The sequence below is a fragment of the Eutrema salsugineum genome, unplaced genomic scaffold (assembly GCF_000478725.1).
Source record: "Eutrema salsugineum unplaced genomic scaffold, Eutsalg1_0 scaffold_5, whole genome shotgun sequence".
NCBI classification, from domain to species: domain Eukaryota; kingdom Viridiplantae; phylum Streptophyta; class Magnoliopsida; order Brassicales; family Brassicaceae; genus Eutrema; species Eutrema salsugineum.
In genome coordinates, this window is record NW_006256612.1 from 11,943,686 (window position 1) to 11,971,648 (window position 27,963).

Below are 27,963 nucleotides of genomic sequence, written 5' to 3' on the forward strand. Positions count from 1 at the left end.
AATTGGGTGAAATTGGAAATGATTTGTTGTGTTGATTAAAACGAATTTGAGAGAAAAACCCTTGAATTAAGAGAAATATTTTCGTAAATTAGGAGAAAGAAGAGAAAGAGTCACAAATCTGAAGCTTGGAAGAAAATGAGGCAGCTGTTTTAATTTGATGTTTAAAACCTTGTTCTTCTTCCTCTAAAAAATTTATTTAGAAGAAGAATTTAAGAGTTTTTCAAATTAAACGAGGAACCCTAATTTTTAAATTGGGGATTTTTAGTTTCAAATCGATTTGGGGTTTTTTTTATTGAAGTCATTTCGTTTTTTATAAAATACAAAACATCATGTTTTCATTTAACTGTAATCCGTTAAGATTTGACGGTACTATTCACGGAGGGGCTAAATGATTACGAAAACTTAGTTAAGAAGGTTTTACATTACAAAAATGTTGAGGGGTTTCTATCCGATTCAAACTTAGTTGAAAGATTTTTTCGTTAAAAACTCTAAAAAATAATATTAAATAATCAGAAAGATTTCTTCCTAAAAGTCCAACCAAAAACTGAATGTTACAAAATTTTCATACTATCTAGACCCAACTGGTTGCAGCCTAAAAACTAAGGAAACAACTCCAAAAACAAAAAAGAGGAACCAAAAGAGACATGTTTTTACGATAGTTACTACTAGATCCTTATTATATTTCCAACCCTAGAACAAATATATTTCGAGCATCAGATCATTAAGAGTTAACTTTATCAACGTATTACAAATTAAATTAAATTAACAAGCAATGCAAGGGCCCTATCATTTGTCTTCTTCTGTTGTGTTGTCACAATCACTTTTAATCGAGATTGTAGTAGTATTTGAGTATTTCACAACATCGTTCACATCTTTTCTATTTTTTTTTTTTTGTTTGTAACAACAAATCCGTCCTATTTTCTGACGTCAACATCGTCCATTCTAACTTTAGTTATTTAAAAGCTTTCAGCTGAAAAAATATATATCTGGTCGGGCTTTTTTATCCAATGATATGTATTAATCTGATCCTGGACGGTGCAATGTCTTTTCTCATTTCAACAAAAAAATTGTCTTTTCTGATTTTTAGATGATCTAACAATCTGATTTCATTGGGTTTCTAAAACCTATGACACAAAAATGTCTTTTCTGATTTTAGATGATTTTTACTATGTGATTTCATCAAATCAACAAAATAGTTCACTTTTAGTCAACTAAAAGAAGGGGTTTTTTATTTTTATTTTTTTTAAATTGATGTCATTATTGACAAAATTCCGAGCTCTAGGAGTGGTCAACTTCAATAAATACCTTAATTCTTGTATATATCCAATATTTTAGTTTATATGGTCTTAGGTACGTGCGATGATAATTAAATATTTTTAAAAATGATAATAATTAATTTCAACATAAGAAAATCGTACATGTCATATGATCGACATTGGTTGAGCTTTTTTTTTTTTTGCTTTTGTCAGCTTGTTTTTGGTTATCAGATAAACTTTTTCTTTCTGTCTCACATTGGATGAACTAATATTATATCGAGAAAGAAATATAACTATTGTTCCACTATTCTAACATTTAATAAATAAATGATTGAGCTTCGACTGAAAAAAGAATTGGTTGAACATTTACAGTTTCCTTTAAACCAAATTATTCCAACAATTTTAACAGCGCCACTGCGAGTCTACTCATGACCGAAATAACTACTACACAAATCACTTTTTGTTTTCTTACATGTTTTTTGTTTGATTAAGACACATCACATTTCTTTAACGCATCCATAAAATATCAATGTTTTGGGTAAATGCCTTTCTCTCAATGGAACAAATTTTTATTGGATTGTTCAAAGAAAAAGAAAAAAGCTTTTATTCGACCGAGAGCCTTGTGGGTTAATTAATGGCTTGGCCACACACAACACAACCTGTGGGTACTCCGAAGAAACTTTTTTTTTTTTAACTTAAACTCAGACGAGACTTTTAAATCGCATTATAAGGGTAGATGTGTTTTTCTCATACGAAGCTAATATATCATGAAATTAATTTTAGCTTTCTGTTTCCTATATACTTTTTCAGGATCATACTAGTTAGAAATTTCCTTTCATTGATTTGGATTACTAATCAATGACCATTGGAATAAAATATGAATGGATTGTGGATTTGATACTCCGCGATGATTTGACAGTCAGAAATTTTTATAAGATAACATAGATTATCAGAACTAATTATTGATTTGGGTTATAAGATTAGTTATATTATTGGTTTGACCGTGATGAGAAAACGAATAATTATGACTCGGAATGTTAATAATTTGTTGAATATTAGAGATAACTTATCATATGTGAAGATATGAAATAATTTCGACACTATACAAAATATGTAGTCTTTTGGAAAAAAGGGAGATAGCTAATTTATAATCAATTGGTTGGTTTACATATACGGTTCTCACGTTATATTCAATTTCTTACAGCCAGTATATAGAAAATTTGAGTTTATAACTAGGACCACTTTAATCTTCAGATGTTCTTATCATTTAGGACACATATAATAGACTAGATTTTTAACTTAAGACTTTTCGAAAATGATTTACCATTCAAAACTCGGTACTGTACTTTCACTTATTTGACTATAAAATTAGCTGATTTACATGTTAACTGTGATTGAGAATATTTAGTGGGTATGTAGTTTTTGGCAATATACGGACTCTAACAAATCATTGTTGGAAATCATGCGAAATCTAAATCTGACACATCGAAGATTTTAGTTATATAACGAACAAAATTTGTAATTTATTATTTTGTACTCGTAATGCATGCAGCTAGAATGTGCGTATTTTAGTTATAGACGATAAAACTTCATAGACTGGATTCAAATCCATACGCGTAAAAACAAAGCAATAGCATTACCTTACATTTTTGTTAACCCCCTACAATTTGTGTTGTTGTTAGTTTTGTTCTTTCCATTTTATTGACAAGTTTTTTTTTTTGGGCATATTTATTGTCAATTTTAAGTAAATAAAATACTAGCAAATAACTTACATAGACAATTTTTTTTTTTTTGAATTTTCTTGAAATATGTGCCCATTTTTATGAACCAGTCATTATATTAATAAAATATTTATAAGTAAGAAAAAAAAAACATGTCGCATAAATTCGCTAAAAAGAAAGCTGTTTGAATGGAACTTGGTGCATGGGCAACAGAGATATTGTATTTTACAAAACAAAGAATAAATTCTCAGAGGAGGAAAAGCTTAAGCTTCTCTCAAACAACAACGAACCTCAAACCAGCTCTTGCTCAATCCATGGGTTTTCTTCTCCTCTCTTCTTAGATTTTTACAAGGTCAGTATACTGCGAATCCGCGCGGATTCGGGTTTTTGCTGTCTTCGATTTTGTTTTTGTCTACTAAAATCTATGAAATTGTTACTTGTAAGAGTCATTTTCTGAGATTCGAGCTCAAGATTCTTACTGTTGCGTATTATTTACTTTAATCAGAGATTAGCTCTCTGTTTTCAGTCTGCTAATTATATAATGAATTGGAATGGTTTTGCAGTGTGACTTCTTCAGAACTGAGTATTTTTGCTATTTATCATCTGGGAAAACTGGATTATTATTTAAACAAATCGCTTTCTATAGCTAGCTTGATTCTATTTTTTTTTACTTTACTCCATACTTTTGGCTAATTTTTCAGTGAAAATGGTTTCAGAGTGATATGAGTGATGATAATCTCCAAAAGATCTGTTTTTTACTCCGATCTTAGGAGTTATGATTGCGATATTTGATCTTGATTTTTTCCTTAGCTTATGCAGAAAAGTGGACTTATGAAACGTAAGGCGTAAAACAATGTTCTAGGATCACTATAAGCAGTAGCCAAGATGGATACGAGGTGTGTTCTGTTGTTAAAAAATCAATTCCTGTATTTGACCTCCTTCTAAATTTCCTAGCTTTTTAAGATATTATACTTTTGTGTAGTGTCCCCAGGCCTGGAGATAGAGAGTTCTCAAATGGTGATTTTTACTGTGGTGAAGTCAAAGGATTACTTCCTCACGGGAAAGGAAAGTATGCATGGTTAGATGGAACAATCTACGAGGGAGATTGGGATGAAGGGAAAATCTCTGGTAAAGGGACGCTCTTGTGGTCATCTGGAACAAAATATGAGGGAGATTTCTCTGGTGGATACCTTCACGGTGTTGGCACCATGACTTCACCTGATGAATCTGTTTATAGTGGAGCCTGGAGAATGAATGTAAGGCATGGTCTTGGCAGGAAAGAGTATTGTAACTCAGATCTATATGATGGTTCTTGGAAAGAAGGATTACAAGACGGTCGTGGAAGCTATTCTTGGACCAACGGGAATAGGTACATTGGGAACTGGAAAAAGGGTAAAATGTGTGGCAGAGGTGTTATGAGATGGGCAAATGGTGATCTTTTCGACGGGTTTTGGTTGAATGGGTCTAGACATGGCTCTGGAGTTTACAAGTTTGCTGATGGATGTTTATATTTTGGAACTTGGTCTAATGGCCTTAAAGACGGGAAAGGAGTGTTTTATCCTGCTGGAAGTAAACATCCATCTCTGAAGAAGTGGTGTCGCTCTCTTGAGTATGATGACACTGGAAAGTTTGTACTTTCTCGTACTTCTTCAGTGAACGTTGAGGAGCTAAGGAATCTGAGCTCTGTGACGAGGAGTCTTTCCGTGAAAACTTCAGCTAGTGGAACGGCCAAAAATTCTGGTAGAATATCGGATAGGTTTCAAGATGTGAATTTGAGGACCTCTGATGGAGATTTTACATGTCATGGCCCGTCATCTAAGTCTGCAAGGTCTTCTGGACCAGGACAAAGCGAGGGACAAGATAAGAACCGTATCGTTTATGAAAGGGAATACATGCAAGGAGTTCTGATTAGAGAGACTATTACGAGTTCTGTTGACAAGTCACACAAGATTAGACCTCCGAATCTTCCTAAAGAATGCAGGTCTAGGACTCTAGCGACCTTTTTAAAGGGGGATCATAATTATTATCTAATGCTAAATCTACAACTTGGTATCAGGTACACTAAATCACCACCACCCTATGCCTGTGACCATCATATGTTGAGACGTTTTTATTTTTTAATATCCTCTGCATACAACTCTAAGATTGCATTATAATTAACAGAACAACCTTTTTGAAGTTCACAGGTATACTGTTGGAAAAATTACGCCAGTGCCTAGGCGAGAAGTACGTTCTTCTGACTTTGGTAAGAAGGCCAGAACAGTGATGTTCTTTCCTAGCGATGGCTCCAATTTTACTCCTCCACACAAATCTATCGACTTCTCTTGGAAAGACTATTGTCCTATGGTTTTCAGGTAAATCAGTTTTCTTCAGAAAGATAACAAAGAACTCTAGATTCAGAGTAAACAATCTATCAAAGTGTATATTAGCTTTTGGGGCTGCTATCAATTTAAAACACTTGTAAGGAAAAACCAGAACTTGTATTATCTCTCTGTTGTTTCTCTTTATCAGAAAAAGTATCTTTCTTAATGATTGACCAATTATGAAACGAATGATTGTTTGTTCATTAAATTGATATCCTTTGCCTGTTTTTCAATGAAATGTTTCAGGAATTTGAGGGAGATGTTCAAGTTAGACGCTGCAGAGTACATGATGTCTATTTGTGGTGATGATGGCCTGACAGAAATTTCTTCCCCGGGGAAAAGTGGCAGTATCTTCTACCTCTCCCACGACGACAGATTTGTGATCAAGACATTAAAAAAATCCGAGTTGCAGGTTCGAACTATATGAACTTATTTGATTCTTGCTTCTCTTTAACTAACCATAGTGGCTCAGATATTTAGCATACTGTAAACCTTCTAAATATGTCAGAAGAATTTAGTATATAGCTAAATTTTCTAGTTTGGAGTGGTAACATTCAAAATGTCAATATTATAGATAATAAGGATTAATGTCATGCCGCTTTGTTGCTTTCTAGGTTCTACTCAGAATGTTGCCTAGGTACTATGGACATGTAGGGGAACATGAAAACACACTTATAACCAAATTTTTTGGAGTTCACAGAATAACACTCAAGTGGGGGAAAAAGGTAACAACTTCTATGCTCCCTTCCCTTTTATAGCTTAGATTCTATTGTGCTCCCATTTTTTTCTTTTTACCGTGAGATTTTGGTCTTTTGATAGGTACGCTTTGTGGTCATGGGAAATATGTTTTGCACAGAATTGAAGATTCATCGTCGATATGATCTTAAGGGATCATCACATGGGAGATTTACTGAAAAGATTAAAATCCAAGAAAAGACCACCTTGAAAGATCTTGATCTAGCTTATGAGTTTCATATGGACAAGCTGTTACGGGAGGCCCTATTCAAGTGAGCTCTTATTCATTTTTTCCTTAATTATTTCCTGCTGAGAAAGATAATGCTATACTCAGCTGAATGACAAATTGTCGGAAAATTTCTTGCTAAAAGGAACATCTAGCTTTATTTGACACGCCTATTTTCTATATAGATCTGCTTCCTGAAATCACTTAATAGTGCATCGATCCTAAGCAATGATTAAGAAGCTGTCTTTTGCATTTGAAAGTTTCTAATTATTTGTGGAACCTCCTTGTTTTCCCCCACATGGCAGGCAAATTTACTTAGACTGCGCGTTCTTGGAATCTCTGCACATCATCGACTACAGTCTTTTACTGGGATTGCATTTTAGAGCTCCAGGGCAACTTAATGATATACTTGAGCCTCCTAACGCAATATCAGATCAAGAGAGCGTTTCTTCTGTAGACGGTAGGTGTCAATGATTTAAACAAGATATCTTTTGTGTTTTCATGAGCTTGAATTATAGCAGATCTTAAGGAAAAGCTTTTTAGCCGCTGCATGCCTTAATATTAAAAGATGGTAGCAGAACCGAGCAATGAAGCAATGGGCTGTGTATAACTTACTATTTCATGTTTTTATTTTCAGTTGGTCTGGCTCAGGAAATCTCCATTCCTCCAAAAGGATTGCTCTTGGTGACTCACGAACCCAATTCCGTGAATACTGCGCCAGGTCCTCACATCAGAGGAAGCACACTCAGAGCATTTTCCGTTGGGGAGCAGGAAGTTGATCTTATTCTTCCCGGAACTGCAAGGTTACTCATTTCCTCTCTAGCTCTATTCATTTGACATGTCTTTTTATAGCTGAACAATGCCATTGCATCTACTGTTTTAGGTTGCGGGTACAATTAGGAGTGAACATGCCGGCTCAAGCTCATCACAAGCTTATTGAGGATAAGGAAGAGTCAGCGACAATTGAGCTCTTTGAAGTATACGATGTGGTTGTGTACATGGGGATTATAGATATTCTGCAGGAATATAACACCAAGAAGAAAGTGGAGCATAAATGCAAGTCTTTGCAGTATGATCCGATGACAATATCTGTGACCGAACCCACCATTTACTCAAAACGCTTTGTCGATTTTCTACATAAGGTATTCCCAGAAGAAAGGTAGGATCAGCTAAAATCTTGTAGATCAGCTGGTTTCCTCAGTGCTTTTATACATCCTCAAAGTACATTGGCATTTTATAAAACCTCAGTGAAAATTTCGTAGTTTTGTTTGTTTTCATTAAATTGGCTGTATAATCAATGTGCCTATGGATGATGCTTAAATTGCAATATCTATGGAAAATCCAGTGTATGGTTTTGATGATGAAACACAATCCGGAATCAATCTTATTGGATCATGGTCCAGTGTATTGTTTTCAAAAAGAAGAAGCGTTAATAATAATAATCGTTAATATGGTTTTCTGAGAGGAAGAAGATGCATATCATTACAACAAACTAAGCTTCATTTTTCTTCATCTATTCACTTGGAGCTTAAGGCAAAAGACAACTTAGGGCGTGATTTGTTTTTACCCAACAGTTTCATCTGTTTCAGACGTTCTTCTTCCTCTTCTGCTTTCTTCCTTCTCATCGCTTCTTCCTTCTGTCGTTGCAGCTCCTCGAGCTCCCGATAACGTTCTTCTTCTTTCTTTTGCCTCTCCATTGCTTCTTTTCTCTGAGCTTCTTCCTCTTTCTGACGCTTCTCCTCCTCTATTCTCTCCATCTCATCTCTCTCTTGTTGCTCTCTTTCCTGCGACAAACACCGCATAACACCCTGAAAAAAGGCTCGTTCTTCAACAACGTTCCATGATAGGCAGATTCAAGCAATTCAAATTTATTGAAAAACGAGCAAAGTTCTTTTCGAATGACGAACCATGTCACTGTAATAAGGAATTTGGCAAGAGCAACCAAAGTTTAGCAGACAGTTTCCACCTAGAAAACTAATAAAAATTCATAGAATTGAGAAGATATTATTATGGATCATTACCTCTTTCTCTTTAGCCTCGATAAGAGAAGCCTCCTTCTCCTTCTCAAGTTGAGCAGCGACTTCTTGATTAAGTCTCTTCCGTCCTTCCTCCAACAGCGTTAGAATTTCCATTTTGATTTTCTCTGACTGTAAGTTTTCTTCAACCTTTTTTCTAATAGCTTCTTCAACCCGTTTCATAGTTTCTTCCTCTATTAGCTTCAGTTCTGCTTCCCGTTGTCGCCTAAAAAAAAAAAAAGTTAACAGTTAGAGGACTCCCACAACAGATTCAGAACCTTAAATATCACCTGGACTTTCTCATATCTTGATGTCTTCAATCTTGAACAGATAAAGAACCTAAATTTTATTCCAAGTCCGAGAAATTTTAACATTTTTCCTCCTCCCAACGCCAAGGGTAAATTTCATTAAGGATATTTTTACATCCCAATAGACACAAACAAATATTCACTAATATATATCTCTAACTCAATCATATTCGTCAAATCGAGATAATACGAATATTTGTGCCAGAGGATCAAATATGAGCAAGTCGAATTATAGCTTATCTTCCTTATGCGAAGCCTGTGAGTGCCATGAAACCTGTTGCACTTTTGAGACTAATAATCAAGCACTTCCACATTACACTAGAATAACATTTGAGAACGCAAAACCTTAATTTGAACATAACATCCATTCCAATCATTTTTTTTAGTTACATTTACCTTTTCCGCTCTTCCTCGTCTCTTATAAGTTTTTCTCCATTCCTCTGTTTAGCTGCCTCAAGAGTTGTGGCAGGTGATCTTTTTGCAGGAGATGGAGAAGAGCTCCTACTCTTTTGTCTTTTGTAACGTTTTGGTGTTGGAGAACGTCGCTTAGGAGTAACAGATCGACTCCGATGGCGCCTAGGAGAAATAGAACGACTTTTTCGTCTGTACAACACCCAAAATAAAGCAGTAAGAAAAAGCTGCAATTGATGAACTACCACGCACATGAAGACTAGGCATCAGATAGCCCACAACTTCACATAGCGAAAACAAAAAGAATGTGCAGTTACCTCATACAGTGTTAAGAATAATCAGCTCCAACTTTTTACCACATGAAGAAGCTAATGTGACAAAGGATCAATGAAAGAACACCCAACAGCAATCCATCACCTGCTCACTTCCCCTCCCATAGAACGGGAAGATATTGAGCTTTTAATATAATGGCAAGAGCATGCATCCTCTTCCTAATTTCTCAGTCATGTTCTCAACATATTATTTTATATCTTACTAAGAAATATATGGTGGTTTTGTCTCGTTATTGTTAACAATCTCCATTTAAAAAAGAATCTCATAACGATTGCTCAGAAACACGCAAAGACAACCATAAACGTGAGGTGAATAACATTGATATCACTAGAACTTATGAGCGAAACTAGATCACAAAACCAGTAATGTTATCCCAACCAAAATTTCGCCTTTACTAAATAGGCAGACTGCATTGCCTAAAACGCGAAGCTCAGGTCATAAACATATTCCAGACAAAACGACTCAAAACAATCAAATAAATTAAGATATTTTTCCAACAAGATCATCACTCAATAAACTGTAACGATAGAGCCCGTAGCATCCACATAGAGCATTCCCAGTTGGAGAAGAATAGGAAAATAAGTAGGAATCTTTAGTAAAAGCACTTGAGAAAGATAAAGATGTATAGAGCTTAGCGCTGTACACTTTAGTTTACATATACGAGGAGAAACCAATAATAAATTAAGGTAAACGAATAGCTCAGAGATACAATGATTAATCACCTGCTATATGAATAAGACGAGTATGGAGAACGGCTTCTGTCTCTTCTACTCCTCCTGCTATGCCTATGCCTTACAGGAGACCTCGAGTGCTTTCTGCGACGTAGTGAAGGTGATGGAGACGGTGACCTCGATCTTGACAAGTCCCGAGGCATCTCTCAATGTCGCAGCAGTAGTAATTTTGCTTTATAATCTCAGATTAAATCTCTCAACTTCCAGGGAAAGTAACGGACTTTATTCTGCAAAAAAATCCAGATTCAACAGCTCAGATTGAAAGAGCCTATCGGTATGAGCGGAGCTTCGTAAATCAGAATCGAGAAGATAAACAGACGGAAACAGATAATCTCGCATAATATTAAACAGTAACCTAAGGAGCAAATTCAGATTGCTGACACATAACATAATTAAACTCCCAAATACACAGAGAAATCTCGCATAAAACCATACAATTTTGCTGGAAAATCAGCTGAAATCGTCTGACTTACCGGAGAATCGCGTTGTTGTTGTGGTTGGATCGCTTCAAGAGTCAACAACACAGAAGTTGAGAGAAACAAAAGTTCGACGGAATCGGGATACAGCTTGTAAATTTTTGTATTAAGATGATAAGTCTTTTTCGTGTACAACATGGAAAGCCTTTTGGGCTTTAAATATAAGGCTTTTTAAACTTTGTTAAGTGGAAGAGTCCTTCTTAGTTGGTCTTTGGAAAATATACACACAATGTCAAAATTGGTATTTACTATTTACCTCTGTGCTGTACTAAATTACTAATGCGCATCAATTTTTTTTAACTGCATCAAAACACTTAATTTAAAGATAATTTTCATCTCTCTTAACCATTCATCTGTTTCCTACTTTTTTTTTTGCTAAAGAATCTGTTTCGTACTTCAAATGATGTAAAAATTTACTAGATACAAAGTTATGTATGTGTGTTGCGTAGATTTGTGGCTTGTTGCCTAATTTGAATAGAATAATGATTACTGTAATTACCTACAACTACAAATCTAGAGGTTCGGTTTTTATTTTAATTATTATTGATACGATTGCGGATTGCCGCATGTCTAGACGCAAGGAAAAAGAAAAGTTAGGACTAATGAGGTAACAAAAAAAAAAAAAAGATAACGCATGGCTTCGTTAGTTTGTTAATCTTCTTTTAACGTTTCTAACATAACAATAATTTAGTTTACAGAGAAAAAAAAAAAAGTTAACATTGTCCGCAGATTTCACGCCCTTCTTCTCTTCTTTTTCACTTGACTAAATCACGTTTCACTAAACCCACAATTCTCATGCACATTTTCTCACAACATGCACGTCCAACCATATATTTATAGGCATACATGAATATATGATCATGCCTAGGTTTATCAAGATACTATTCCTGAGTATGGAAATACGTTATCATATTTTTCTATTTGAACAAAAGATAATTTAAGCAGTTGATAAAATATTGTAGAACTTTTCAATCCATAAAGTAAAGACTTATTTTGTGGCCAAAACGGTCATGTTATTCTAAAATAATATAGGCACATATTCTCATATACTCATATATATATGCAAAATGAGAGGACTTGAATGACGTACGAAGAGCAAGCCAAATTAAGAACTAAGAGTATATATTAGCACTATATACAAAAAAAAATCAAAGAAATCATGAAGAAGCAAAAGATAACAGCGTTTGTTAAAGAAGTGAACGTAAGAATGAAGAAAGAACCGATCACTCTCCGATACATTCAAATCCTCGGGACCGTGGTATTCTTCACATCAATCTCATCTCTCGTCATCCTCCTCGCTCTTTACCTCAACCAACGCCTCCAAACATCACTCTTCCTCGTCGACGATCTCTCCTCATCATCAAATCCTCTCACTTCTCCTTCTCTCTCGGACGAAGAGCTGATGCGGCGAGCAGCGATGGCACCACGTGGCACGGTGATGAATGATCATGAGGCTCATCATCCAAAGGTTGCGTTCATGTTTCTGACGAGGTGGGATTTGCCTTTGTCCCCTCTTTGGGAAATATTCTTCAAAGGCCATCAAGGGTTTTATTCCATTTATGTTCATACATCGCCGGAGTTCACCGACGAGCCGCCGGAATCTTCAGTGTTTTACAAGAAACGGATACCAAGCAAGGTATATGGTTAATATATATATACATTCATTCATTATATAATAGGGTTCTGTCTTTTTGTCTAATATATCCCATTTTAAACCGGATTATAATGCTAGTCTAGTATCATATGTATCTACATTTAATTTAGTTGTTCAACCATTATTTTTTTGTTTACTTTATAAGAAACTAAAATCACATTAAACTAAGGTATATGGATACAACATTCATCGATATATATAGACTATAAAGAGAGATTTAATATGGTGTAAATTTTGCAGGCCGTTGAATGGGGAAGATCGTCGATGATGGACGCAGAGAAACGTCTTTTATCTCACGCGCTTCTGGAACCTTCCAACGCTCGCTTCGTGCTCCTCTCAGAGACTTGTATCCCTCTCTTCAACTTCACCACAACCTACGCTTACCTCACGCGCTCCACTCGCTCTTTCCTCGGCTCATTCGACGATCCAAGGCCCATGGGCCGAGGCCGTTACAGCCCGAAAATGCTTCCACACGTGTCGCTCTCCGACTGGCGGAAAGGAAACCAGTGGTTCGAGATCTCACGGAGAATCGCCGTCGAGATCGTCTCCGATCGCCGGTACTACGCCGTCTTTGAGGCTCACTGCCGGCCGCCGTGCTACATGGACGAGCATTATCTTCCGACGCTGGTTAACAAGATCTGCCCGGAGATGAATTCGAACCGGACCGTGACGTGGGTTGATTGGTCGAGAGGTGGGCCCCATCCAGCGACGTTCGTGAGGAAGGATATCCGGGTCGGGTTTTTGGATAGGATCCGGTTTGGGTCGAATTGTAGCTACGAGGGTGAAGTGACGAATGTGTGTTTTCTTTTCGCGAGGAAGTTTCATGTGAGCACTCTCGAGCCTCTCATGAAGCTTGCTTCATATTTGTATGGAAGTTAATTAGACCTTATAAATTCATTTTTATTCCTTTTATACATCACTAAACTCTCAGTTATTCCTTTAAAAGAATAAATAATTGCGAGACTGTTTATTTTTTCGAATATAACAAATTTGTGCAAGAACACCAGCTCTTTTTCTGTTAGTGTAGAGAATCACCCTGCCATTATATACATGTTAATATAGAATGCAATCAACCTAGACAAAACTAACAATGTCTTAAGCCGACACAAAAAAAAATTTGAAGTGCGCAGAAACCTTTTTAAATACTAAATTGGCTCATTGCAACGTCTAAAAATGTTTTCATCAAAATTCCAAAAAAATAATACTACTACAAACATACATTCAATGATCTGGTCTGAAAATTTGGATCAGAAATATACTCGTAATTGTTGTGTTACTATAAAATTACGAAGAAGGGTATATCTGAAAATTAAAAAGAAGTTTTTGGTTATTGGCTGTTTCCGAAGCAATCACCATCACCAACTCATTTAAACGCCTTCGGATCTCGCCAGATCCATTTCGAACCGAATAAGAAAGCCGAATTTCGGCACGCTTCTTGGTTTTGTCGAATCTTCACTCTTTGGTCCGAAAGCTTCTCCCTTTTCATTTCATCAATGGCGGCTTTTGTCAATCTGGAGGATTCCCCAATGTTTCAGAAACAGGTGAAATTCAATTGCTTCTCGATATTTTGCCGTTTTGAGTGATTTTAATTTCAGGGGTCTGTTGTAAAAATTGTGAATTTCTTGTCTTGTGGATGTTTTGATTGATTGGATCAGGTTTGTTCCTTGGAGGGGACAGCTGAAGAGCTCAAAGATCGTTGTCAGAAGTTATACAAAGGCGTCAAAAAGTTTATGTTTGTCTAATCTATCTTTCTCCTCTACTGTCTTAATCTTATTGTCTGATCTTTATGTGGATATAGGATTCTAAGAATACCGTTTTTGGCATAAAGTGGAAATTGGAGTGTTGATACCATTTTGTCTCTTCTCTTACTTAGTTAGCAAACGAGAAGAACTGTTTGGCCATTAAAGCTTTGTTGATTGTTTTTCGATTCTCATGTAAAACTTAGATTATCCCTATTAAGCAATTCAAAATTTCTGGCATCTCACCCTTTCCTCGTTTATTCTGTGATAAGTGAACACCGTATCATTGCTAGTCCCCCTTTTTGCATTGTATCTACATGGCTAGGCATGTTATCGGTGTCTTATACGATTTTCATTACATTTCTCTATAGGGGAGCTTTGGGAGAGGCATCCAAAGGAGAAAGTGCGTTTGCAGATTGTCTGGAAGAATTTGGGGCTGGACATGATGATCCTATCAGTCTTTCAATTGGAGGTTGTTGATATAAATCCAACGATCTGGTCTCCCTAATTTGTTGATCTAGGAGTCTATCTGCTATGAATTACCACTTCATTCCTTTATTTCACTAGTAATAATATACTCATTTATGCAGATATTTTGGTTAGTGATTGTTACGTAATATGCTTGTGGGACTAACTAAACTATTCACTATGTCGCAAAAACTGTAGAAGTGAATTTGAGTCAAGCTTAATGTGTTTCTTAGTTAAGTATACCATATTGGACATCTGGATTAGAGCCACTTTTGCTTGGCTTATGATATATTTCTTCTTAGCTTAAGACACTTAGTAATACATTATTTCAGTTTATTTTTGTTCTCCTCGTCATTGCTTTTAAGAAAGTCCTACATTTGGGATAACCCACATATGTAATCCTAAGTTCATAACTTTTCGTATTGCACTGTTTGTTTAAAGAGATTAATATGATAGAGAGGGGTGGTTCTGACCTATTTGATTGTTATTCTTTTGAATGACACCAGGCCCTGTTATATCCAAATTTATAAATACACTTCGAGAGCTTGCCTCTTACAAGGAGTTTCTTTGCTCACAGGTATGCTCATACTATATTGTGAACAATAATAAATGCATCAAAGATTATAAGATGTCTATCATCTTTGTTGATTCAGAGTTATCCATCTTAATTGTTATCTGGCTATGTCCCTTTTGAGTTACTTATCAACTATGTGGAAAGGGGAGATCTGAAAAAATAATAAGATAGTTTGAGTTTAAAATGCCGATATGCAGTTTATTTTGTGCAGATGCCTTCAACAGTTTCTCATTTTTATAACAGTGTTGGTATTTTATGGGGGAAAATTTCTAGGTGGAGCATGTGTTACTTGAGAGGTTGATGAACTTTATTAATGTTGATCTACAAGAAGCCAAGGTATTCGTTTTATCTGCTAAATTTGATCAATTTATTTGTTTTCTCAACGTACTGAGTGTCTCAAACTTTATAGAAAATGGAGAAGATTATTTTTGTTTTTTGGTTCTTTACATCCCAGACTGTCAAAATTCTTTACTCTTTACGGTTGTATGAAAATTCTACAGTCATTTCACTCATTTGGTTATGAGTTTTAGAAGGATATGATTAAAAACGAAGCTGTCATTTCCAATTATCCACTATGCTGTTTCTACCTTTGCAGGAGTCACGCCATCGATTTGATAAAGCTGCTCTTTCGTATGATCAGGTACTTGGCTATAGAGTCTATAGCATCCTTAATTTCTTGTGCATGTTGTTGTACTTGATATTTTTCTCATCTGAAGCGGTGTAATGAGTTTTCTTATCCATTTGTAGTCACGCGAAAAGTTTGTGTCTTTAAAGAAGAATACAAGAGGAGAAATCGTTGCAGAGTTGGAAGAGGTAAAAATTTATTTATTATGTATATCCTTTCGTTTTTCTTCTCTTCTTGGCTACTAAGGAAAATTGGAGCAAAAATACGTCTGAGGAATGTGCTCATATGTGCGTATGATTAGACATTACTTTATAGGCTGTATATGTTCAATACATGCCCGTTCGTTCTATAGGTGTATGTTTACATGAAGAACATATGTAAAAAAAAAAGTATATGTGTACATGATGCACGTATTTGTGTCTCACCGAGTGTAGGAATGTTTGCGCACTTGTATTCTAGGAAAATGTCATGTTGAGTAAAGTAGTTAAGTGAAGCCATTTTGATAATTTGACACGCCAGGAAGTAGATGCTGTTCTTTCTTAATATTATTTGGCTCGTTCTGTGCCTTTATTCCCCCTGCATGGTAACTTACCTGTGCTGTGTAATATGACTGACAGGATCTGGAGAACTCAAAGTCAACATTTGAGAAGAGCCGTTTCAATCTAGTATGCTGACTTTACTAACAGAAGCCATTCCTGTTTGCTTTCAATATTTCTACATCTATCTAAATTTTTGCTTTGTTTGAAGAATGCAGGTAAATTCATTGATGACTATTGAAGCTAAAAAGAAGTATGAGTTTTTGGAATCTATAAGTGCAATTATGGATGCCCATCTGAGATATTTTAAACTCGTAGGGTCTCTAATCTTACATTTTGAATCCTTACCATGCAATTATGGATGTCCTATTTTAATTTTTTTATTTCGCCTATTTGTTTTTCAGGGATATGACTTGTTGGGTCAACTGGAACCATTTATCCATCAGGTACGAAACTTATAGCCAACTTGATGTCTCAATAGTTTAGATGGACAGAACAGATCCTCAGCTTCTATAGTTCTTAGAGACAATTATTAAGTTGCAAATCAGATCGTCTGTTATTAAGTTAGAAGAACTGAGGTCTTGAAGGGACTTTTTAGTTTTTGGAAGCCAAAAGTCATCTAATTCACCCATTCAAGTTTTTAACTTCTTATTATATACCTTTCCTTAAGACCTGTAAAGATTACGTTTTGTTAAAAATTAATCAAAGAAAGTTGGTGAAATTTCTAAATCTAAAATACGACCAATAAGAATGCCTCTCCCATTCGACACTTAATTTTTCTCAAGTAAACATGTAATGTGGGATAAGCCAAAGTTTCCTGTTATCTATGACCTGCACTGTCGCTGATACTTGTGACTCTTACAGATATTAACATATGCTCAACAATCAAAAGAACAGTCTAAGATTGAGCAAGATCGATTAGCAAGACGCATTCAAGAATTCAGGACCCAGTCTGAAATAGACAGCCAACAACTTGCTGCTAACGCGGAGCCCTCTGTTGTTGGAATGATCCCTTATAAAAATACTGAATCAAGTTTAACAGCAGACAAGGAAGTAAGTGTTTCCCAATTCATTCTCGCAAGAATCAAGTGCAGTTCACATTTTCCATTTTTTGGTTCTTGTGGCTCTCGTAAGTTTGCTATGTGCTCATGAAAGTGGTGTTTATGTGGTGATCGATTGGTTAAGAAAGTTATAAATGGTTTTCGTCTCACCGCAGGGAAATGGGCAAAGATAGGCAAAGACTGTTAAGAAAGAAATTGGAAAAGTCCTTATACTGGAATTAGATGCTTGAATCTTGCTTGTTCTACCGTTTTCTTACGATCTGCAACACAATTTTCTTAAGCCACCAACTGTTCACATGTTGATAAATTTTAGATTGTATCAATGTTAGCATCATGGCTTGTGCGTCAACGTAATTATGCAGTATATTGACTTGTTCTGTGGTCATTTCACACTTCAATTTGCAACACAGGGTGAAATTATTCTTGGCTTAAAGGTTTCTCTTTGTACGGATGCAGGTAATCAAACAGGGGTATTTATTAAAGCGGTCATCAAGTTTGAGAACTAATTGGAAAAGGAAGTTTTTTGTCCTTGATAGTCATGGCTCCATGTACTATTACAGAAACACTGGCAATAAATCAATGGTACGTGTGTAAAGGCCTCATTTTTGCCTCTTAGGTAATCATCATTTGGAAAGCATTCCCCTAATTCGACACAAGCTAGGATTATTAAGCCGAAATGAGTTGCATGTAGATTTACCTGGCACTTCCTCTGTAGTAAAGATTCTGGAACTTACCACCTGTTCAACAGTTTAAGCAAGTGTTTCTCAGTATAACTTGCTTATTATTTGAAGTTTCTATTTGTTTTTAACAGTCGGATATTATTTTTTCTGCCATTCCCATTCTCAGGGGTCTCAGCATCATTATAGTGGTTCATCTGACCATAATACTGGCGTCTTTGGTCGATTTCGGGCAAAACACAATCGAGCAGCTTCGCTCACTGAGGGCAGCTTAGGCTATAAAACTATCGATCTCCGCACTTCTTTGATAAAACTGGATGCAGAAGACATGGATCTTCGGCTCTGTTTCAGGATAATTTCTCCTCAAAAAACTTACACACTTCAGGTACCCACTTTACTCCTCTAGTTGGTGCAATCAGTCATAGATTTAGTAAATTTATACTGGTTCATTCTTCCCATGATCCAAGTACTCAGAATGCTAACAGAAAGTATTCCCTTACCTTACCAGGCTGAAAATGGAGCAGATAGGATGGACTGGGTTAATAAAATCACATCAGCTATAGGGACGCTTCTAAATTCTCATTTTCTGCAACAGGTTGACAAAAATAAGTCTCAGGTTTCTCTTTCATTTATAATTGATAGTGAAGTTTCCTGCTAATTACAGATCGTTTATGCAGTCACCAGTGCAATACTTGGATAAAGACTTCACTGGCTCTGCTCCTCCTGAAGGTGTCGACTCTCTGGATCAAAGTCGACATAATAATGCAAGACGAAATATCGGGGATGATGTCTCCACAATACTGAGAGGAATCCAGGGGAATAATGTGTGTGCAGAATGCAATGCTCCTGAGCCGGATTGGGCATCGTTAAATCTTGGAGTTTTGTTGTGCATTCAATGCTCTGGTGTTCACAGGAACCTCGGGGTTCATATATCCAAGGTATGAAGTTTTGAACTATCTTCTTCTTGGGGGTCCCTAAGCTGATGCCAAAGATTCTGTATCACACAAACTGCAGGTGAGGTCCCTCACATTAGATGTGAAAGTGTGGGAGCCAACGATCTTGGACTTATTTCGAAACTTGGGCAATCTGTACTGTAATTCACTTTGGGAGGGGCCACTTCACCTTGACGATAAGCGGTATGATTTCTAAGGATAAATAGTTTGTTCAATGTTTGTAAGTGAAGACCAATTCTCAAACACTATATCTGCCAACAGTGTCCTATATCATAAATAATGCATGTAGGTGCATCATGATAAACAGTGTTGGCTTTTTGCAGTGAAGAAGGATCAACATCGTCGCGTGCTTCAATTTCAAAACCATGTCCAGAAGATTCCTTTACTGTGAAGGAAAAATACATTCTAGGAAAGGTATTGTATGAGTTCTTACACTCTTATGTCCTATCTTCACGGGGATGATTGACTGATGTCATTTTAGTGAATTAGATTATGTTTTGTGAAAAAGGCAAATCTGAAAAAGAAACTAAACCTGCTTATTGTTTTATGCTTGAGGCAGTACCTGGAGAAGGCGCTAGTCATCAAAGATGAAAGCAAAACACACCCTTCTGCTGCAAACAGAATATGGGAAGCTGTTCAAAGCAGGAACATACGAGAAATCTACCGGCTCATAGTAACTACTGGGGATGTGAATATCATCAACACCAAGTTCGATGATATAGCTAATACCGATGTGTATCACCATGTGGATGCATCCGAAGAAGCAGTGAAGAAAAGACATGACCCAAGTGTGTGTCAGAGAATCAAAGACTCCAGCAAACCAGGAAACTGTCTTCAAGGCTGTTCGTTGCTCCACGTGGCTTGTCACATCGGTGACTCCGTCTTGCTTGAACTGTTGTTGCAGTTTGGTGCTGATCTAAACATGAGAGATTATCACGGAAGAACTCCGTTGCACCATTGCATATCATCAGGGAATCACAAATTTGCAAAGATTCTACTGCGAAGGTAACATTTTTAACATTTCAAGAACGCGCTCTCTCTCTGTTTCAGGGAACAACACGGTTCTGTTCATATATTTTGAATTTGTATGTGTAAATGCAGAGGAGCACGTCCATCGATAGAGGACGATGGAGGGCTAAGCGTGCTGGAAAGAGCAATGGAAATGGGAGCCATAACCGATGAAGAGCTCTTTCTTCTCTTAGCCGAGTGCGCGTAAACTAATACTACACTGCACTGGTTCATCAGAATCGCCTTTCGACGACACCGAAATGCAAAACCATGAGACGATTAAGTTTGGAAATTTTCGATTCATATTTTCCAAATATACCATTTAAAAATTTGCAAACAATTTCGCTTTTTGTGACTACCATGTAAGCCGGAAAAAAAAGGCAGAGATCAATCGGATTCATTACTTAATAGGGCATTTATTTTGGACGTACTTAATAGGGAAATTGTAATAGATAAACAAATACAGTTGCAATTTAAGAAAGTAGGAAGAGTGTTTACGACTAATGGCGACACGATTGAACAAAATAATGACATTAGTTTAATGTTTAGAGCATTCTTATTTAACAGTAGTGAATTTTAACAGTAGTGAATCATCTGACATGCTCTAAAATGTTGAACAAAATAATGACAGTAGTGAATTTTAGCTATCAGATGATTACTCTTCTTATTTAACTCTTACTAATGTTTTGAGTGTTTGGGTCACGTTTTAACGTAATTTGACTGGATCGAACCAATAATTTTTTTTTTTTTGACAAGAGGATCGAACCTAGTTCACAAAACTTTAGTATTTTTTTTTAATGTTATATAGATGTGATTAAGACCAAAAACTTTATATATCAAATATCGTTAAAAACTTTATATATCAAACTTTATATAGCTTATATGACACATCATTAACATCAAATATCGTAAGAGACTAATATTTATCATCGATGACTAATTTTTTTATAAAAAAATAGTTTTATGTATATCGTAATGCGTTGTATATATCAGAAATTTGACGCCACCATTAAAAAAAATAACGTAAATGATCGTTTGGTTATAATTTTTTATTATAGAAAGTAAATGAAACAAAAAGAAATCACATTTTTTTCAAGAAACTTACATTGTTACACAAAGAGCATAGTCTTTTCTAGAAACTTAAGAGTAATTGAAGCCACTTTATGAGAGTTTGAAAATGTTGAAAGTATTGGTCGAACACCTATACTGCATCATCAGAACTTAGCTCAACATCTATGATGCTAGCTCAAACATTTGCATGTACATTGGTGATAAACAAAAGGTATGTTTTGTGATACAAAGCATAAAAGCAATCTTAAGAAACAATTCATATAAAATGAATAATATCATCGTTCAAATTCCGTACAAAACAAAATAAAGAATAATCAATATCATTCAAAAGAAATATAAATGAGAGTAAACTATAAAACAATATTCTAAACACACAAATGTTCTTCTCTTATTTTTTATAAATTCACTAACCAAACTTTTAAAACTAAAATTTTTAATTAGATTTAACCCATACTCGATATTTGGTGTACTTAGGCCATACTGGAGTACGACATCAACCAACTTCTTCGTTGTTTGGTGTATTTAGGTCATACTCGATAATGTTGAATAGCTCGAATGATGCCACTTGGTTTTGTAGATGACTTTTCTCAAGATTCAAATACTCACTATAGAACAGTGAAGTGAGTAAAACTTTTTTGTTTTAAAAAAAATCACAGTTTTTTTAAGAAACTTACATTGCTACATTGGGAACATCTGAAGCCACTTTCTGAAACTTACATTGCTACATTGAGAGCATCTGAAACCATTTTCTGAAGGTTTAGAGCATTCACTACTTCAACCTGTGAAAGTGTTGCAAAGTATCTGTCAAATAACTATACTGCAAGGTGACATTTTATTTACAAATATAATTTATCGTAAGAAAAAACATAGAGAAATAATGACGTTAAAACTAATCTTTTAGGATCACTATTGTATATACATTATTATTTTATTTACAACGTATCACATCATTCTAACAGTTTAAGACAAATGTAAATGCAAAACTGAAACACACGAAAATAAAACGTTTTGGTAAATAATGTTTTTGAGCCTCCAACCTATTTAAACCGGACGAGTATTTTGCTTAAACCCGAGTTTGGATTGAAATTCGATCAAGACAAATTATTTCGCCTTTGACTCGGTTTATTAATTTTATAAACCGAACCAAAATTGACCGGGACAGCCACCGCTATTCCGCAAAGCCAAACTGAAGAAAAACCAAAACCTTTTGGGGGTTCATCTACGACGTTGATCCGTTTCTTACTCTCCGTCGCCGGTAAGTCTATAGCCTTCAATCTTCTTACGCTGTTTAGATCTGTGTTGTATTGGTGAAAAAAAAGAGAGAGAAATAGATTTCTTGTGGAGAAATCGGATTGATTTTTGGATTTTTTCTGGGTGTTTTCTGAATTGATTCATCCTAAGTTTGAGATTCTTAGAAAGGGAATTTAGAAGTTGGTAGTTGTTTGGATCCTTTGTGTTTATTCTTTTCCGCCATTTTTGGGATTGTAGATTGAAACAGGGCTATGCTTTCTGTCATTTGCTTTGACGTTTTTCTTGCCCACAGTCTTTCTTCTTTTGTGAAGCCTTTTCACTTGCAATCTATTGAATTGAGTTCGATGCTTGATTATGGTAGATTATAGTAAGTGAAACCATTCATATATAGTGGCACACATGTGCATTTGTTCGTGTGATTGGAGGAATCTTCATGATCGCTCTGTAGTTCGTCGTGTAGTTGAAGGGATAATATGTAGCTAGTTTGTGAGTGTTACATTCGAGGGCATCTCTTGTTGTATCTTCACAACACACCAAGCGTTGCACTGAGTTTAAAACTATTTTGAAAGGAACATGCTCTGATGTATTGGTTGCCTTTTTTTTGCATAGGAACAGTTGAAATGGCGAAGTCTTGTAAGGGTCTTGCTGAGGAGCTTGTCAAGTGTCTCAGTGAATCGATCTGTGTCAAGGTAATATAAAATATGTCTGAAACATATGGAGAGACTAATTTTCTTTACTCTGTTCAGTGTATTCACCACCTGTTAACTAATCACCAGTTCGCTTCGTTCTTATTTCTGTTTTTTTTTGGATATTTTGGTGTAGGACGAGAAACGGTCAATTAGGGACTGTGCTGGTGAAAAAAGCCCATGTATACCGAGCGAGTGTGTTGGCCTAAGGGAAACCTACTTCAATTGTAAAAGAGGACAGGTATGTTCTGCTTTCACTACTTGAAAGAGCCTCATTTTGTCCACCATAGCCACTGTGATAATGTGATTATGGAATCATGCATGGTGTTTAAATGATAAGAAGTTTACTGCCAAAGTATAAGAACAATTAAGCATGCTTTTGAACACTTTGAGAGTGTTACATTCAACCTTGAGAGGAAAAATTGTTGACCATAGAATATTGATTCTTGAATTGACGTTGGAAATAGATTATAGTCTCTTAGACTAATTGGAGGATGCATTGTGTTTTCTCTAGGTAGACATGAGAGCCAGAATTCGAGGAAACAAAGGCTACTAACAGAAGAGAAAAATATTGGACACTGCGCACCTGCTTGTTCGATATCACATTTTTTACTTTGTTATTTTGTGTTCTTTCTTATCAAAGGCTACTAACAGAAGATATAATATTGGAAACTGAGCACCTGCTTGTTCGATATCACATTTTCACTCTCTTATTTTTGATCAATTCCTTTGTCATGTCAATATCAAGTTATGCTTGTTCCTTTACTCAACTTGATTTCTTTACTTTTTAAAGTTGTATTACATGGGACAGGATGCAATTGAATGTCCTCTATAAATTAATAATGTTGGGACCATAAGATTTTATTAATTTATTGTGATATTAATTTATCTATAAATTAATAATTTATAGAGGAAAATTGTTTTTCGCTCATCTTCTTCTTAAATTTTCTTTCAAATAATGTTATATTTAAGAATCTAAACTCATATGCTTATAAAAATAACATATAAAAAATTTAAAATTATGATTACTAATCATAGCAATCGCAATAGAATAACAGTTAATTGTCTATATAAAAATATAAATGTTCATTACTACTAAATTTATAAAAAGTTTATGGCTATTATCTTTGATGTTGATGCTGAAATTGAAGATAAAACCATAATATTTTTCAAAATAATTATGCGTAAGAAAATTAATGATCACATCTAAATTTTTTTACAAATTTTGAATGGAGATAAAAAAAATAACATTATAAGCTATTAACATAAATACATAAAGAGTTGATTTTCTATAAAATTTCAAACTTAAATAAAAATAAACAACACATTAAACATAGTCTAGTATATTATATCTTACATATATATACATGGATTTATATAATTATTAATTTATGTTTATGTTGGGACTTAGGACCATATATTTATATAGGGATTTTAAAAAAAAATTATTATCTTATTATCTTATCGAATTTGATAGATTTTTACACTGGCCCAACTCGGGACTAGAGAAATTTATTAATTTATAGTGATTATTAATTTATCGAGTATTAATTTATAGAGGTTTTACTGTACTTCCTTTTTTCCAATTTTTCAAAACCCACATCTCAAATTTAACAAATTCAACAGATCTTATGAAAGTCCTACAGGTGGATGAATCAAAATGGCGTTACAAAAAAGAAGAAGAAGCTTTACACTTTGAACCCTACTTCAAGAATCACAAGAGTAATTCTAGGAATGCAATGAAGAAATGCCCAGCCCCATTGTTCTCTATATGCTCACTTGATCTTCTCTTGGCAAGCTCTGAACAGTGTCCGACCATCTCCCTGGAGAATGTTCGCTACTGTTAGACGAGAACGGTGCTTCGGCCCTAGCATCCCTCACCATCTTCAACACCTCTCTCATTACAGGCCGGTTTTCAGGTTGAATGGTCACGCAAACAGTTGCGATACTTAAAAGTGCCTGAAGTTTCTCCTCTGATGCTTCGTTGCCTGAAGATGTCGGTTCCTCGCCTGATTCAGTTTCTTCTTCTCTCACTGCACGTACCCATCTAGAGATATCTGATCCGTATTCTTGAACAAGGTCCTGGAATGGTGTTCTACCTGTTAGAAGCTCAAGAAGAAGGACCCCAAAGCTATAAACATCAGCGGGTTGTGTAGAGGCTTTGCGTGGGTCTCTACACTCTGGAGCTTTGTAAAAGAGCGAGACTGCACTTGTTTCTTCAGCGGAGTCAGGATCATGGAGAGTGCTGAGGCCGTAATCCGTGAGGCAGGACTCGAAATCAGGACCTAACAAGACATTGGACGATTTCAAGTTCCCATGAGTTAGGCCAGGATTCTGATGAATGTAGAGCAGAGCTGAGGCCAAGTCCTCAGCTATTTTCAGGCATGAAGTCCAATGCAGAGGCTTCCCACTTCCAGAAGCTCTAGTTCCTACAAACAAATACACACAAAACACACTGAAGCTGGCGAATGTATCCAAGTTTTTATCCAAATCATCAAATCTCTGCATTGCTATAAAAGAGGAGCCTTTAGAGAAGCTATCATTGCTGGATGTTCAGCAATTAGATACATACCGTGGATAAGAGTGAAGAGACTGCCATTGGGGAAGTAATCATAGACGAGCAAGCGCTCTTCTTTGGCCTGGAAATAAGCTCTTAGAGGCACGAGGTTTGGGTGTCTGAGCTGTCCAAGGATCTCAACATGTCTCTTGAATTCCTCCATGCGAGGATACCTCGCGTTCTTGAGCCTCTTTACGGTGACGATGAACCCAGACTCCATCACAGCCTTGTACGTGCTCCCCAACGTTCCTCTTCCCAGCGTCTCTGCCGAAGCTTTAAGCAGGTCTTCCATGGTGTATCTCACCACCGTCTCGCCTGAATCGCTGGTTCCGAGGAAAACCAGAGTCCCTACTGCTCCTTCTTCGCCTCTTTCCCATGAGAATCCTCTGTCTTTACTCTCAATGCCTCTCTCTGTCTCCGCAGATGTTGCTCCTTGTGCTTCCGCTATTCCTTTGCCTTTTCTATCTTCCGTAGGAGTTTTGCTCCGTCGCTTCCGTCGCCAGCAGCAGATAAGAAGCGTCAGCAGAAGGACGAAGATCAGGACTCCGCCGGCGACGCTTCCGGCGATGATTCCGATCAGCTTCGCTTTGTTTTTCTTCGACTTGGGTATAGGTGTTGGTTTCGCCGACGGCGCAGGTGAGATTCCGCATGGGCTTCGGATCTGATCGCCGCAAAGAGCGACGTTTCCGGTGAACGAAGACTCGTCGAACTGCTTCAGAGCTCGTGTGGGTGGGATTTGGCCGGAGAGCTGATTGTTGGAGACATTGAAGTATCTGAGACTCGTCTGGTTAAGAGGAGGTATGGAGCCGGTGAAGAGATTGTCCTCAACATTGAGCGTGTAAAGGCGAGAGAGACGGAGCAGCGAGCTCGGGATCCTGCCGGATAATCGGTTTCCGGCGAGGACGATGGTTTTCAATCGGTGAAGTGACGTGAGAGACTCCGGGAACTCGCCGGAGAAGTTGTTGTCGTTGAGAAAAACCGATTTGAGATTGACCAAGCCTGAGAGATCAGGGATTGAGCCGGAGAGAGAGTTGGCTTTGAAACTAAGAACCCTAAGTTGGTCCAATTGGTTCAAGGTCTTCTCTTCGAGTGAGCCAGTGAGATTCAAATACTCGAGAACAAGCTTCGATACTCTTCCGTTCATACATTCTCTCACTCCTTCCCAGCTGCATAGATCTGTTCCTCGCCATGAAATCGAGTCGGATGGATCGATTAAGGATTTCAATCTCAGTAGAGCTTCGACGTCGCCGGATCTCGCCGGAGAAACCAAACAGAAGAATACTGTAGAAGCAAAGACTAGGAACAATGTAACCGGAGAAGTAGAAGAAGAAGAGGCCATTGTTGATGTAATAAGAGATTAACGACGACTAAACCGGAGAGTGACTATTCCAGGTCATGAAGAAATCAGAAATGATATATACTGGTCGAATCGATTTTTCCATAAAAAGCATCCCATGAATCTCTTATCAGCCATCACTTTCCATTATTAGTCACTTTCCAGATCTGCCCCATTTGCTAAAGTATCTCGATCGAAGCAAAAAAAGAAAGAAAAAAGAGCTTCTTTACTTTGAAATTGGAAGAAGAAGAAGAAAGAAATGGCGGAAGGAAATGGTCTGGTTGTGAGCATGAGGAGGAGAAGGAGCATTAATGGTCAAGTGAAAATTTTCGGGCATTTTCTCTCTCACTTTGAGAGTATCTTTTCTCGAAGTTCTTAGTCGAGGAAGATGTCACGTGAAGCCATGCCTGAAACCCTTTTTTTTTTTTCCTCAAGTTCTCTTTTTTCTCTTTCTCTTTTTCTCACTGTGCCTTCTTCAATGCATTCATGAATATTAGTATTATATATCTGCACACACATTAAATCATTAGTATTACTTGTGTGAAGGAGAGACGAATGGGGAAAACAAAGAAGGGGAAATGTAGTAATAATTCACGTTATTTTGTCTTTATTGTAATCGTTGCTATTACTTTCGCAAGATTCAGACAGATGGGTTTTGGGGCCAATTGGAGTTACTGCTTGCTGAGAAAATGCAAGAAAATTTGGAGGGAGAAGAAGAGAAAGTGCCAGAGAGAGAGAGAGAGAGAGATCAGAAGAAATGTGGTGTACAAATTAAATTCAGTGATGATCTTAAAAGGGGTAAAGAGAGACATTGTATTTTGATTATTTCAATAGGTGTCTGGTTCCTCTTGCCTCATCCAATTATTGAGCTTCCTTTTCAACCTCTTTTTTCTTGTTGAATGTTAGCGCATAAATTTCATTTTAATAATATTATAGTTTTTCTCATATATCATGTTGGACCTCTGGTTAGAATAACGAGGTACAAACTTTACTTTGTGGTCAAAAGTATATGGGTGAATGAATAAGAAGAGAACATTAATGCTTTGATTTTAGTTTGGTTATACAATTAATCATGGTTGGTGTTCAATCTTTATTAGACTGAAACGAGGATATTGAAAGTACAATTAAGTAATTAGAATTTATGAGTTGCTTAGCTTGGGCGTGATGAAAAATGTAATAAATAAAAATGTGA

General features: G+C 36.3%; 6 protein-coding genes across 13 annotated transcripts; 4 read left to right on the forward strand and 2 right to left on the reverse strand.

The window, feature by feature from the left end:
- Positions 1-3,172: 3,172 nt before the first annotated feature.
- LOC18993783 (phosphatidylinositol 4-phosphate 5-kinase 7) lies at positions 3,173-7,657 on the forward strand. Of its 2 annotated transcripts, none has more exons than XM_024153231.1 (10): positions 3,173-3,329; positions 3,788-3,873; positions 3,960-5,033; positions 5,164-5,331; positions 5,587-5,752; positions 5,955-6,065; positions 6,160-6,347; positions 6,607-6,761; positions 6,939-7,104; positions 7,185-7,657. In XM_024153231.1, the coding sequence occupies exons 2-10, from the start codon at positions 3,863-3,865 to the stop codon at positions 7,462-7,464; spliced, it is 2,319 nt and encodes a 772-aa protein (XP_024008999.1). In that variant the 5' UTR covers positions 3,173-3,329; positions 3,788-3,862; the 3' UTR covers positions 7,465-7,657. The 2 variants fall into 2 exon arrangements, with proteins under 2 accessions (XP_024008999.1, XP_024009000.1); XM_024153232.1 differs by having other exon boundaries at positions 3,797-3,873.
- A 1-nt stretch (position 7,658) lies between these two features.
- On the reverse strand, positions 7,659-10,706 carry LOC18993785 (uncharacterized protein At1g10890). 5 transcript variants are annotated; one of them, XM_024153233.1, is made up of 5 exons: positions 10,573-10,706; positions 10,091-10,326; positions 9,021-9,227; positions 8,323-8,542; positions 7,659-8,085 (listed from the first exon to the last, which is right to left on the reverse strand). In XM_024153233.1, exons 2-5 carry the CDS (start codon positions 10,240-10,242, stop codon positions 7,819-7,821), a joined length of 846 nt encoding a protein of 281 aa, XP_024009001.1. In that variant the 5' UTR covers positions 10,243-10,326; positions 10,573-10,706; the 3' UTR covers positions 7,659-7,818. The 5 variants fall into 5 exon arrangements, with proteins under 5 accessions (XP_024009001.1, XP_006417405.1, XP_024009003.1 ...); XM_006417342.2 differs by having other exon boundaries at positions 7,659-8,109; XM_024153235.1 differs by having other exon boundaries at positions 7,659-8,109; positions 9,353-10,326; positions 10,573-10,653.
- A 970-nt stretch (positions 10,707-11,676) lies between these two features.
- On the forward strand, positions 11,677-13,183 carry LOC18993784. The gene is made up of 2 exons (XM_006417344.2): positions 11,677-12,211; positions 12,470-13,183. Exons 1-2 carry the CDS (start codon positions 11,735-11,737, stop codon positions 13,106-13,108), a joined length of 1,116 nt encoding a protein of 371 aa, XP_006417407.1. The 5' UTR covers positions 11,677-11,734; the 3' UTR covers positions 13,109-13,183.
- A 462-nt stretch (positions 13,184-13,645) lies between these two features.
- On the forward strand, positions 13,646-20,365 carry LOC18993786 (ADP-ribosylation factor GTPase-activating protein AGD4). Of its 2 annotated transcripts, XM_006417345.2 has the most exons (19): positions 13,646-13,770; positions 13,885-13,961; positions 14,340-14,440; positions 14,943-15,013; positions 15,284-15,346; positions 15,606-15,650; positions 15,758-15,823; positions 16,253-16,300; positions 16,390-16,485; positions 16,576-16,617; positions 17,036-17,224; positions 17,689-17,814; positions 18,079-18,294; positions 18,418-18,504; positions 18,587-18,847; positions 18,924-19,045; positions 19,186-19,276; positions 19,422-19,867; positions 19,964-20,365. In XM_006417345.2, exons 1-19 carry the CDS (start codon positions 13,723-13,725, stop codon positions 20,076-20,078), a joined length of 2,310 nt encoding a protein of 769 aa, XP_006417408.1. In that variant the 5' UTR covers positions 13,646-13,722; the 3' UTR covers positions 20,079-20,365. The 2 variants fall into 2 exon arrangements, with proteins under 2 accessions (XP_006417408.1, XP_024008546.1); XM_024152778.1 differs by lacking the exons at positions 13,646-13,770; positions 13,885-13,961; positions 14,340-14,440; ... (1 more) ...; positions 15,284-15,346; positions 15,606-15,650 and having other exon boundaries at positions 15,756-15,823; positions 16,383-16,485.
- A 1,746-nt stretch (positions 20,366-22,111) lies between these two features.
- LOC18993787 (cytochrome c oxidase assembly factor 5) lies at positions 22,112-23,643 on the forward strand. Of its 2 annotated transcripts, none has more exons than XM_006417346.2 (4): positions 22,112-22,196; positions 22,802-22,881; positions 23,015-23,119; positions 23,393-23,643. In XM_006417346.2, exons 2-4 carry the CDS (start codon positions 22,813-22,815, stop codon positions 23,432-23,434), a joined length of 216 nt encoding a protein of 71 aa, XP_006417409.2. In that variant the 5' UTR covers positions 22,112-22,196; positions 22,802-22,812; the 3' UTR covers positions 23,435-23,643. The 2 variants fall into 2 exon arrangements, with proteins under 2 accessions (XP_006417409.2, XP_024008761.1); XM_024152993.1 differs by having other exon boundaries at positions 22,808-22,881.
- An 838-nt stretch (positions 23,644-24,481) lies between these two features.
- LOC18993788 (inactive leucine-rich repeat receptor-like serine/threonine-protein kinase At1g60630) lies at positions 24,482-27,498 on the reverse strand. The gene is made up of 3 exons (XM_006417347.2): positions 27,367-27,498; positions 25,451-27,278; positions 24,482-25,307 (listed from the first exon to the last, which is right to left on the reverse strand). Exons 2-3 carry the CDS (start codon positions 26,772-26,774, stop codon positions 24,646-24,648), a joined length of 1,986 nt encoding a protein of 661 aa, XP_006417410.1. The 5' UTR covers positions 26,775-27,278; positions 27,367-27,498; the 3' UTR covers positions 24,482-24,645.
- Positions 27,499-27,963: the final 465 nt, after the last annotated feature.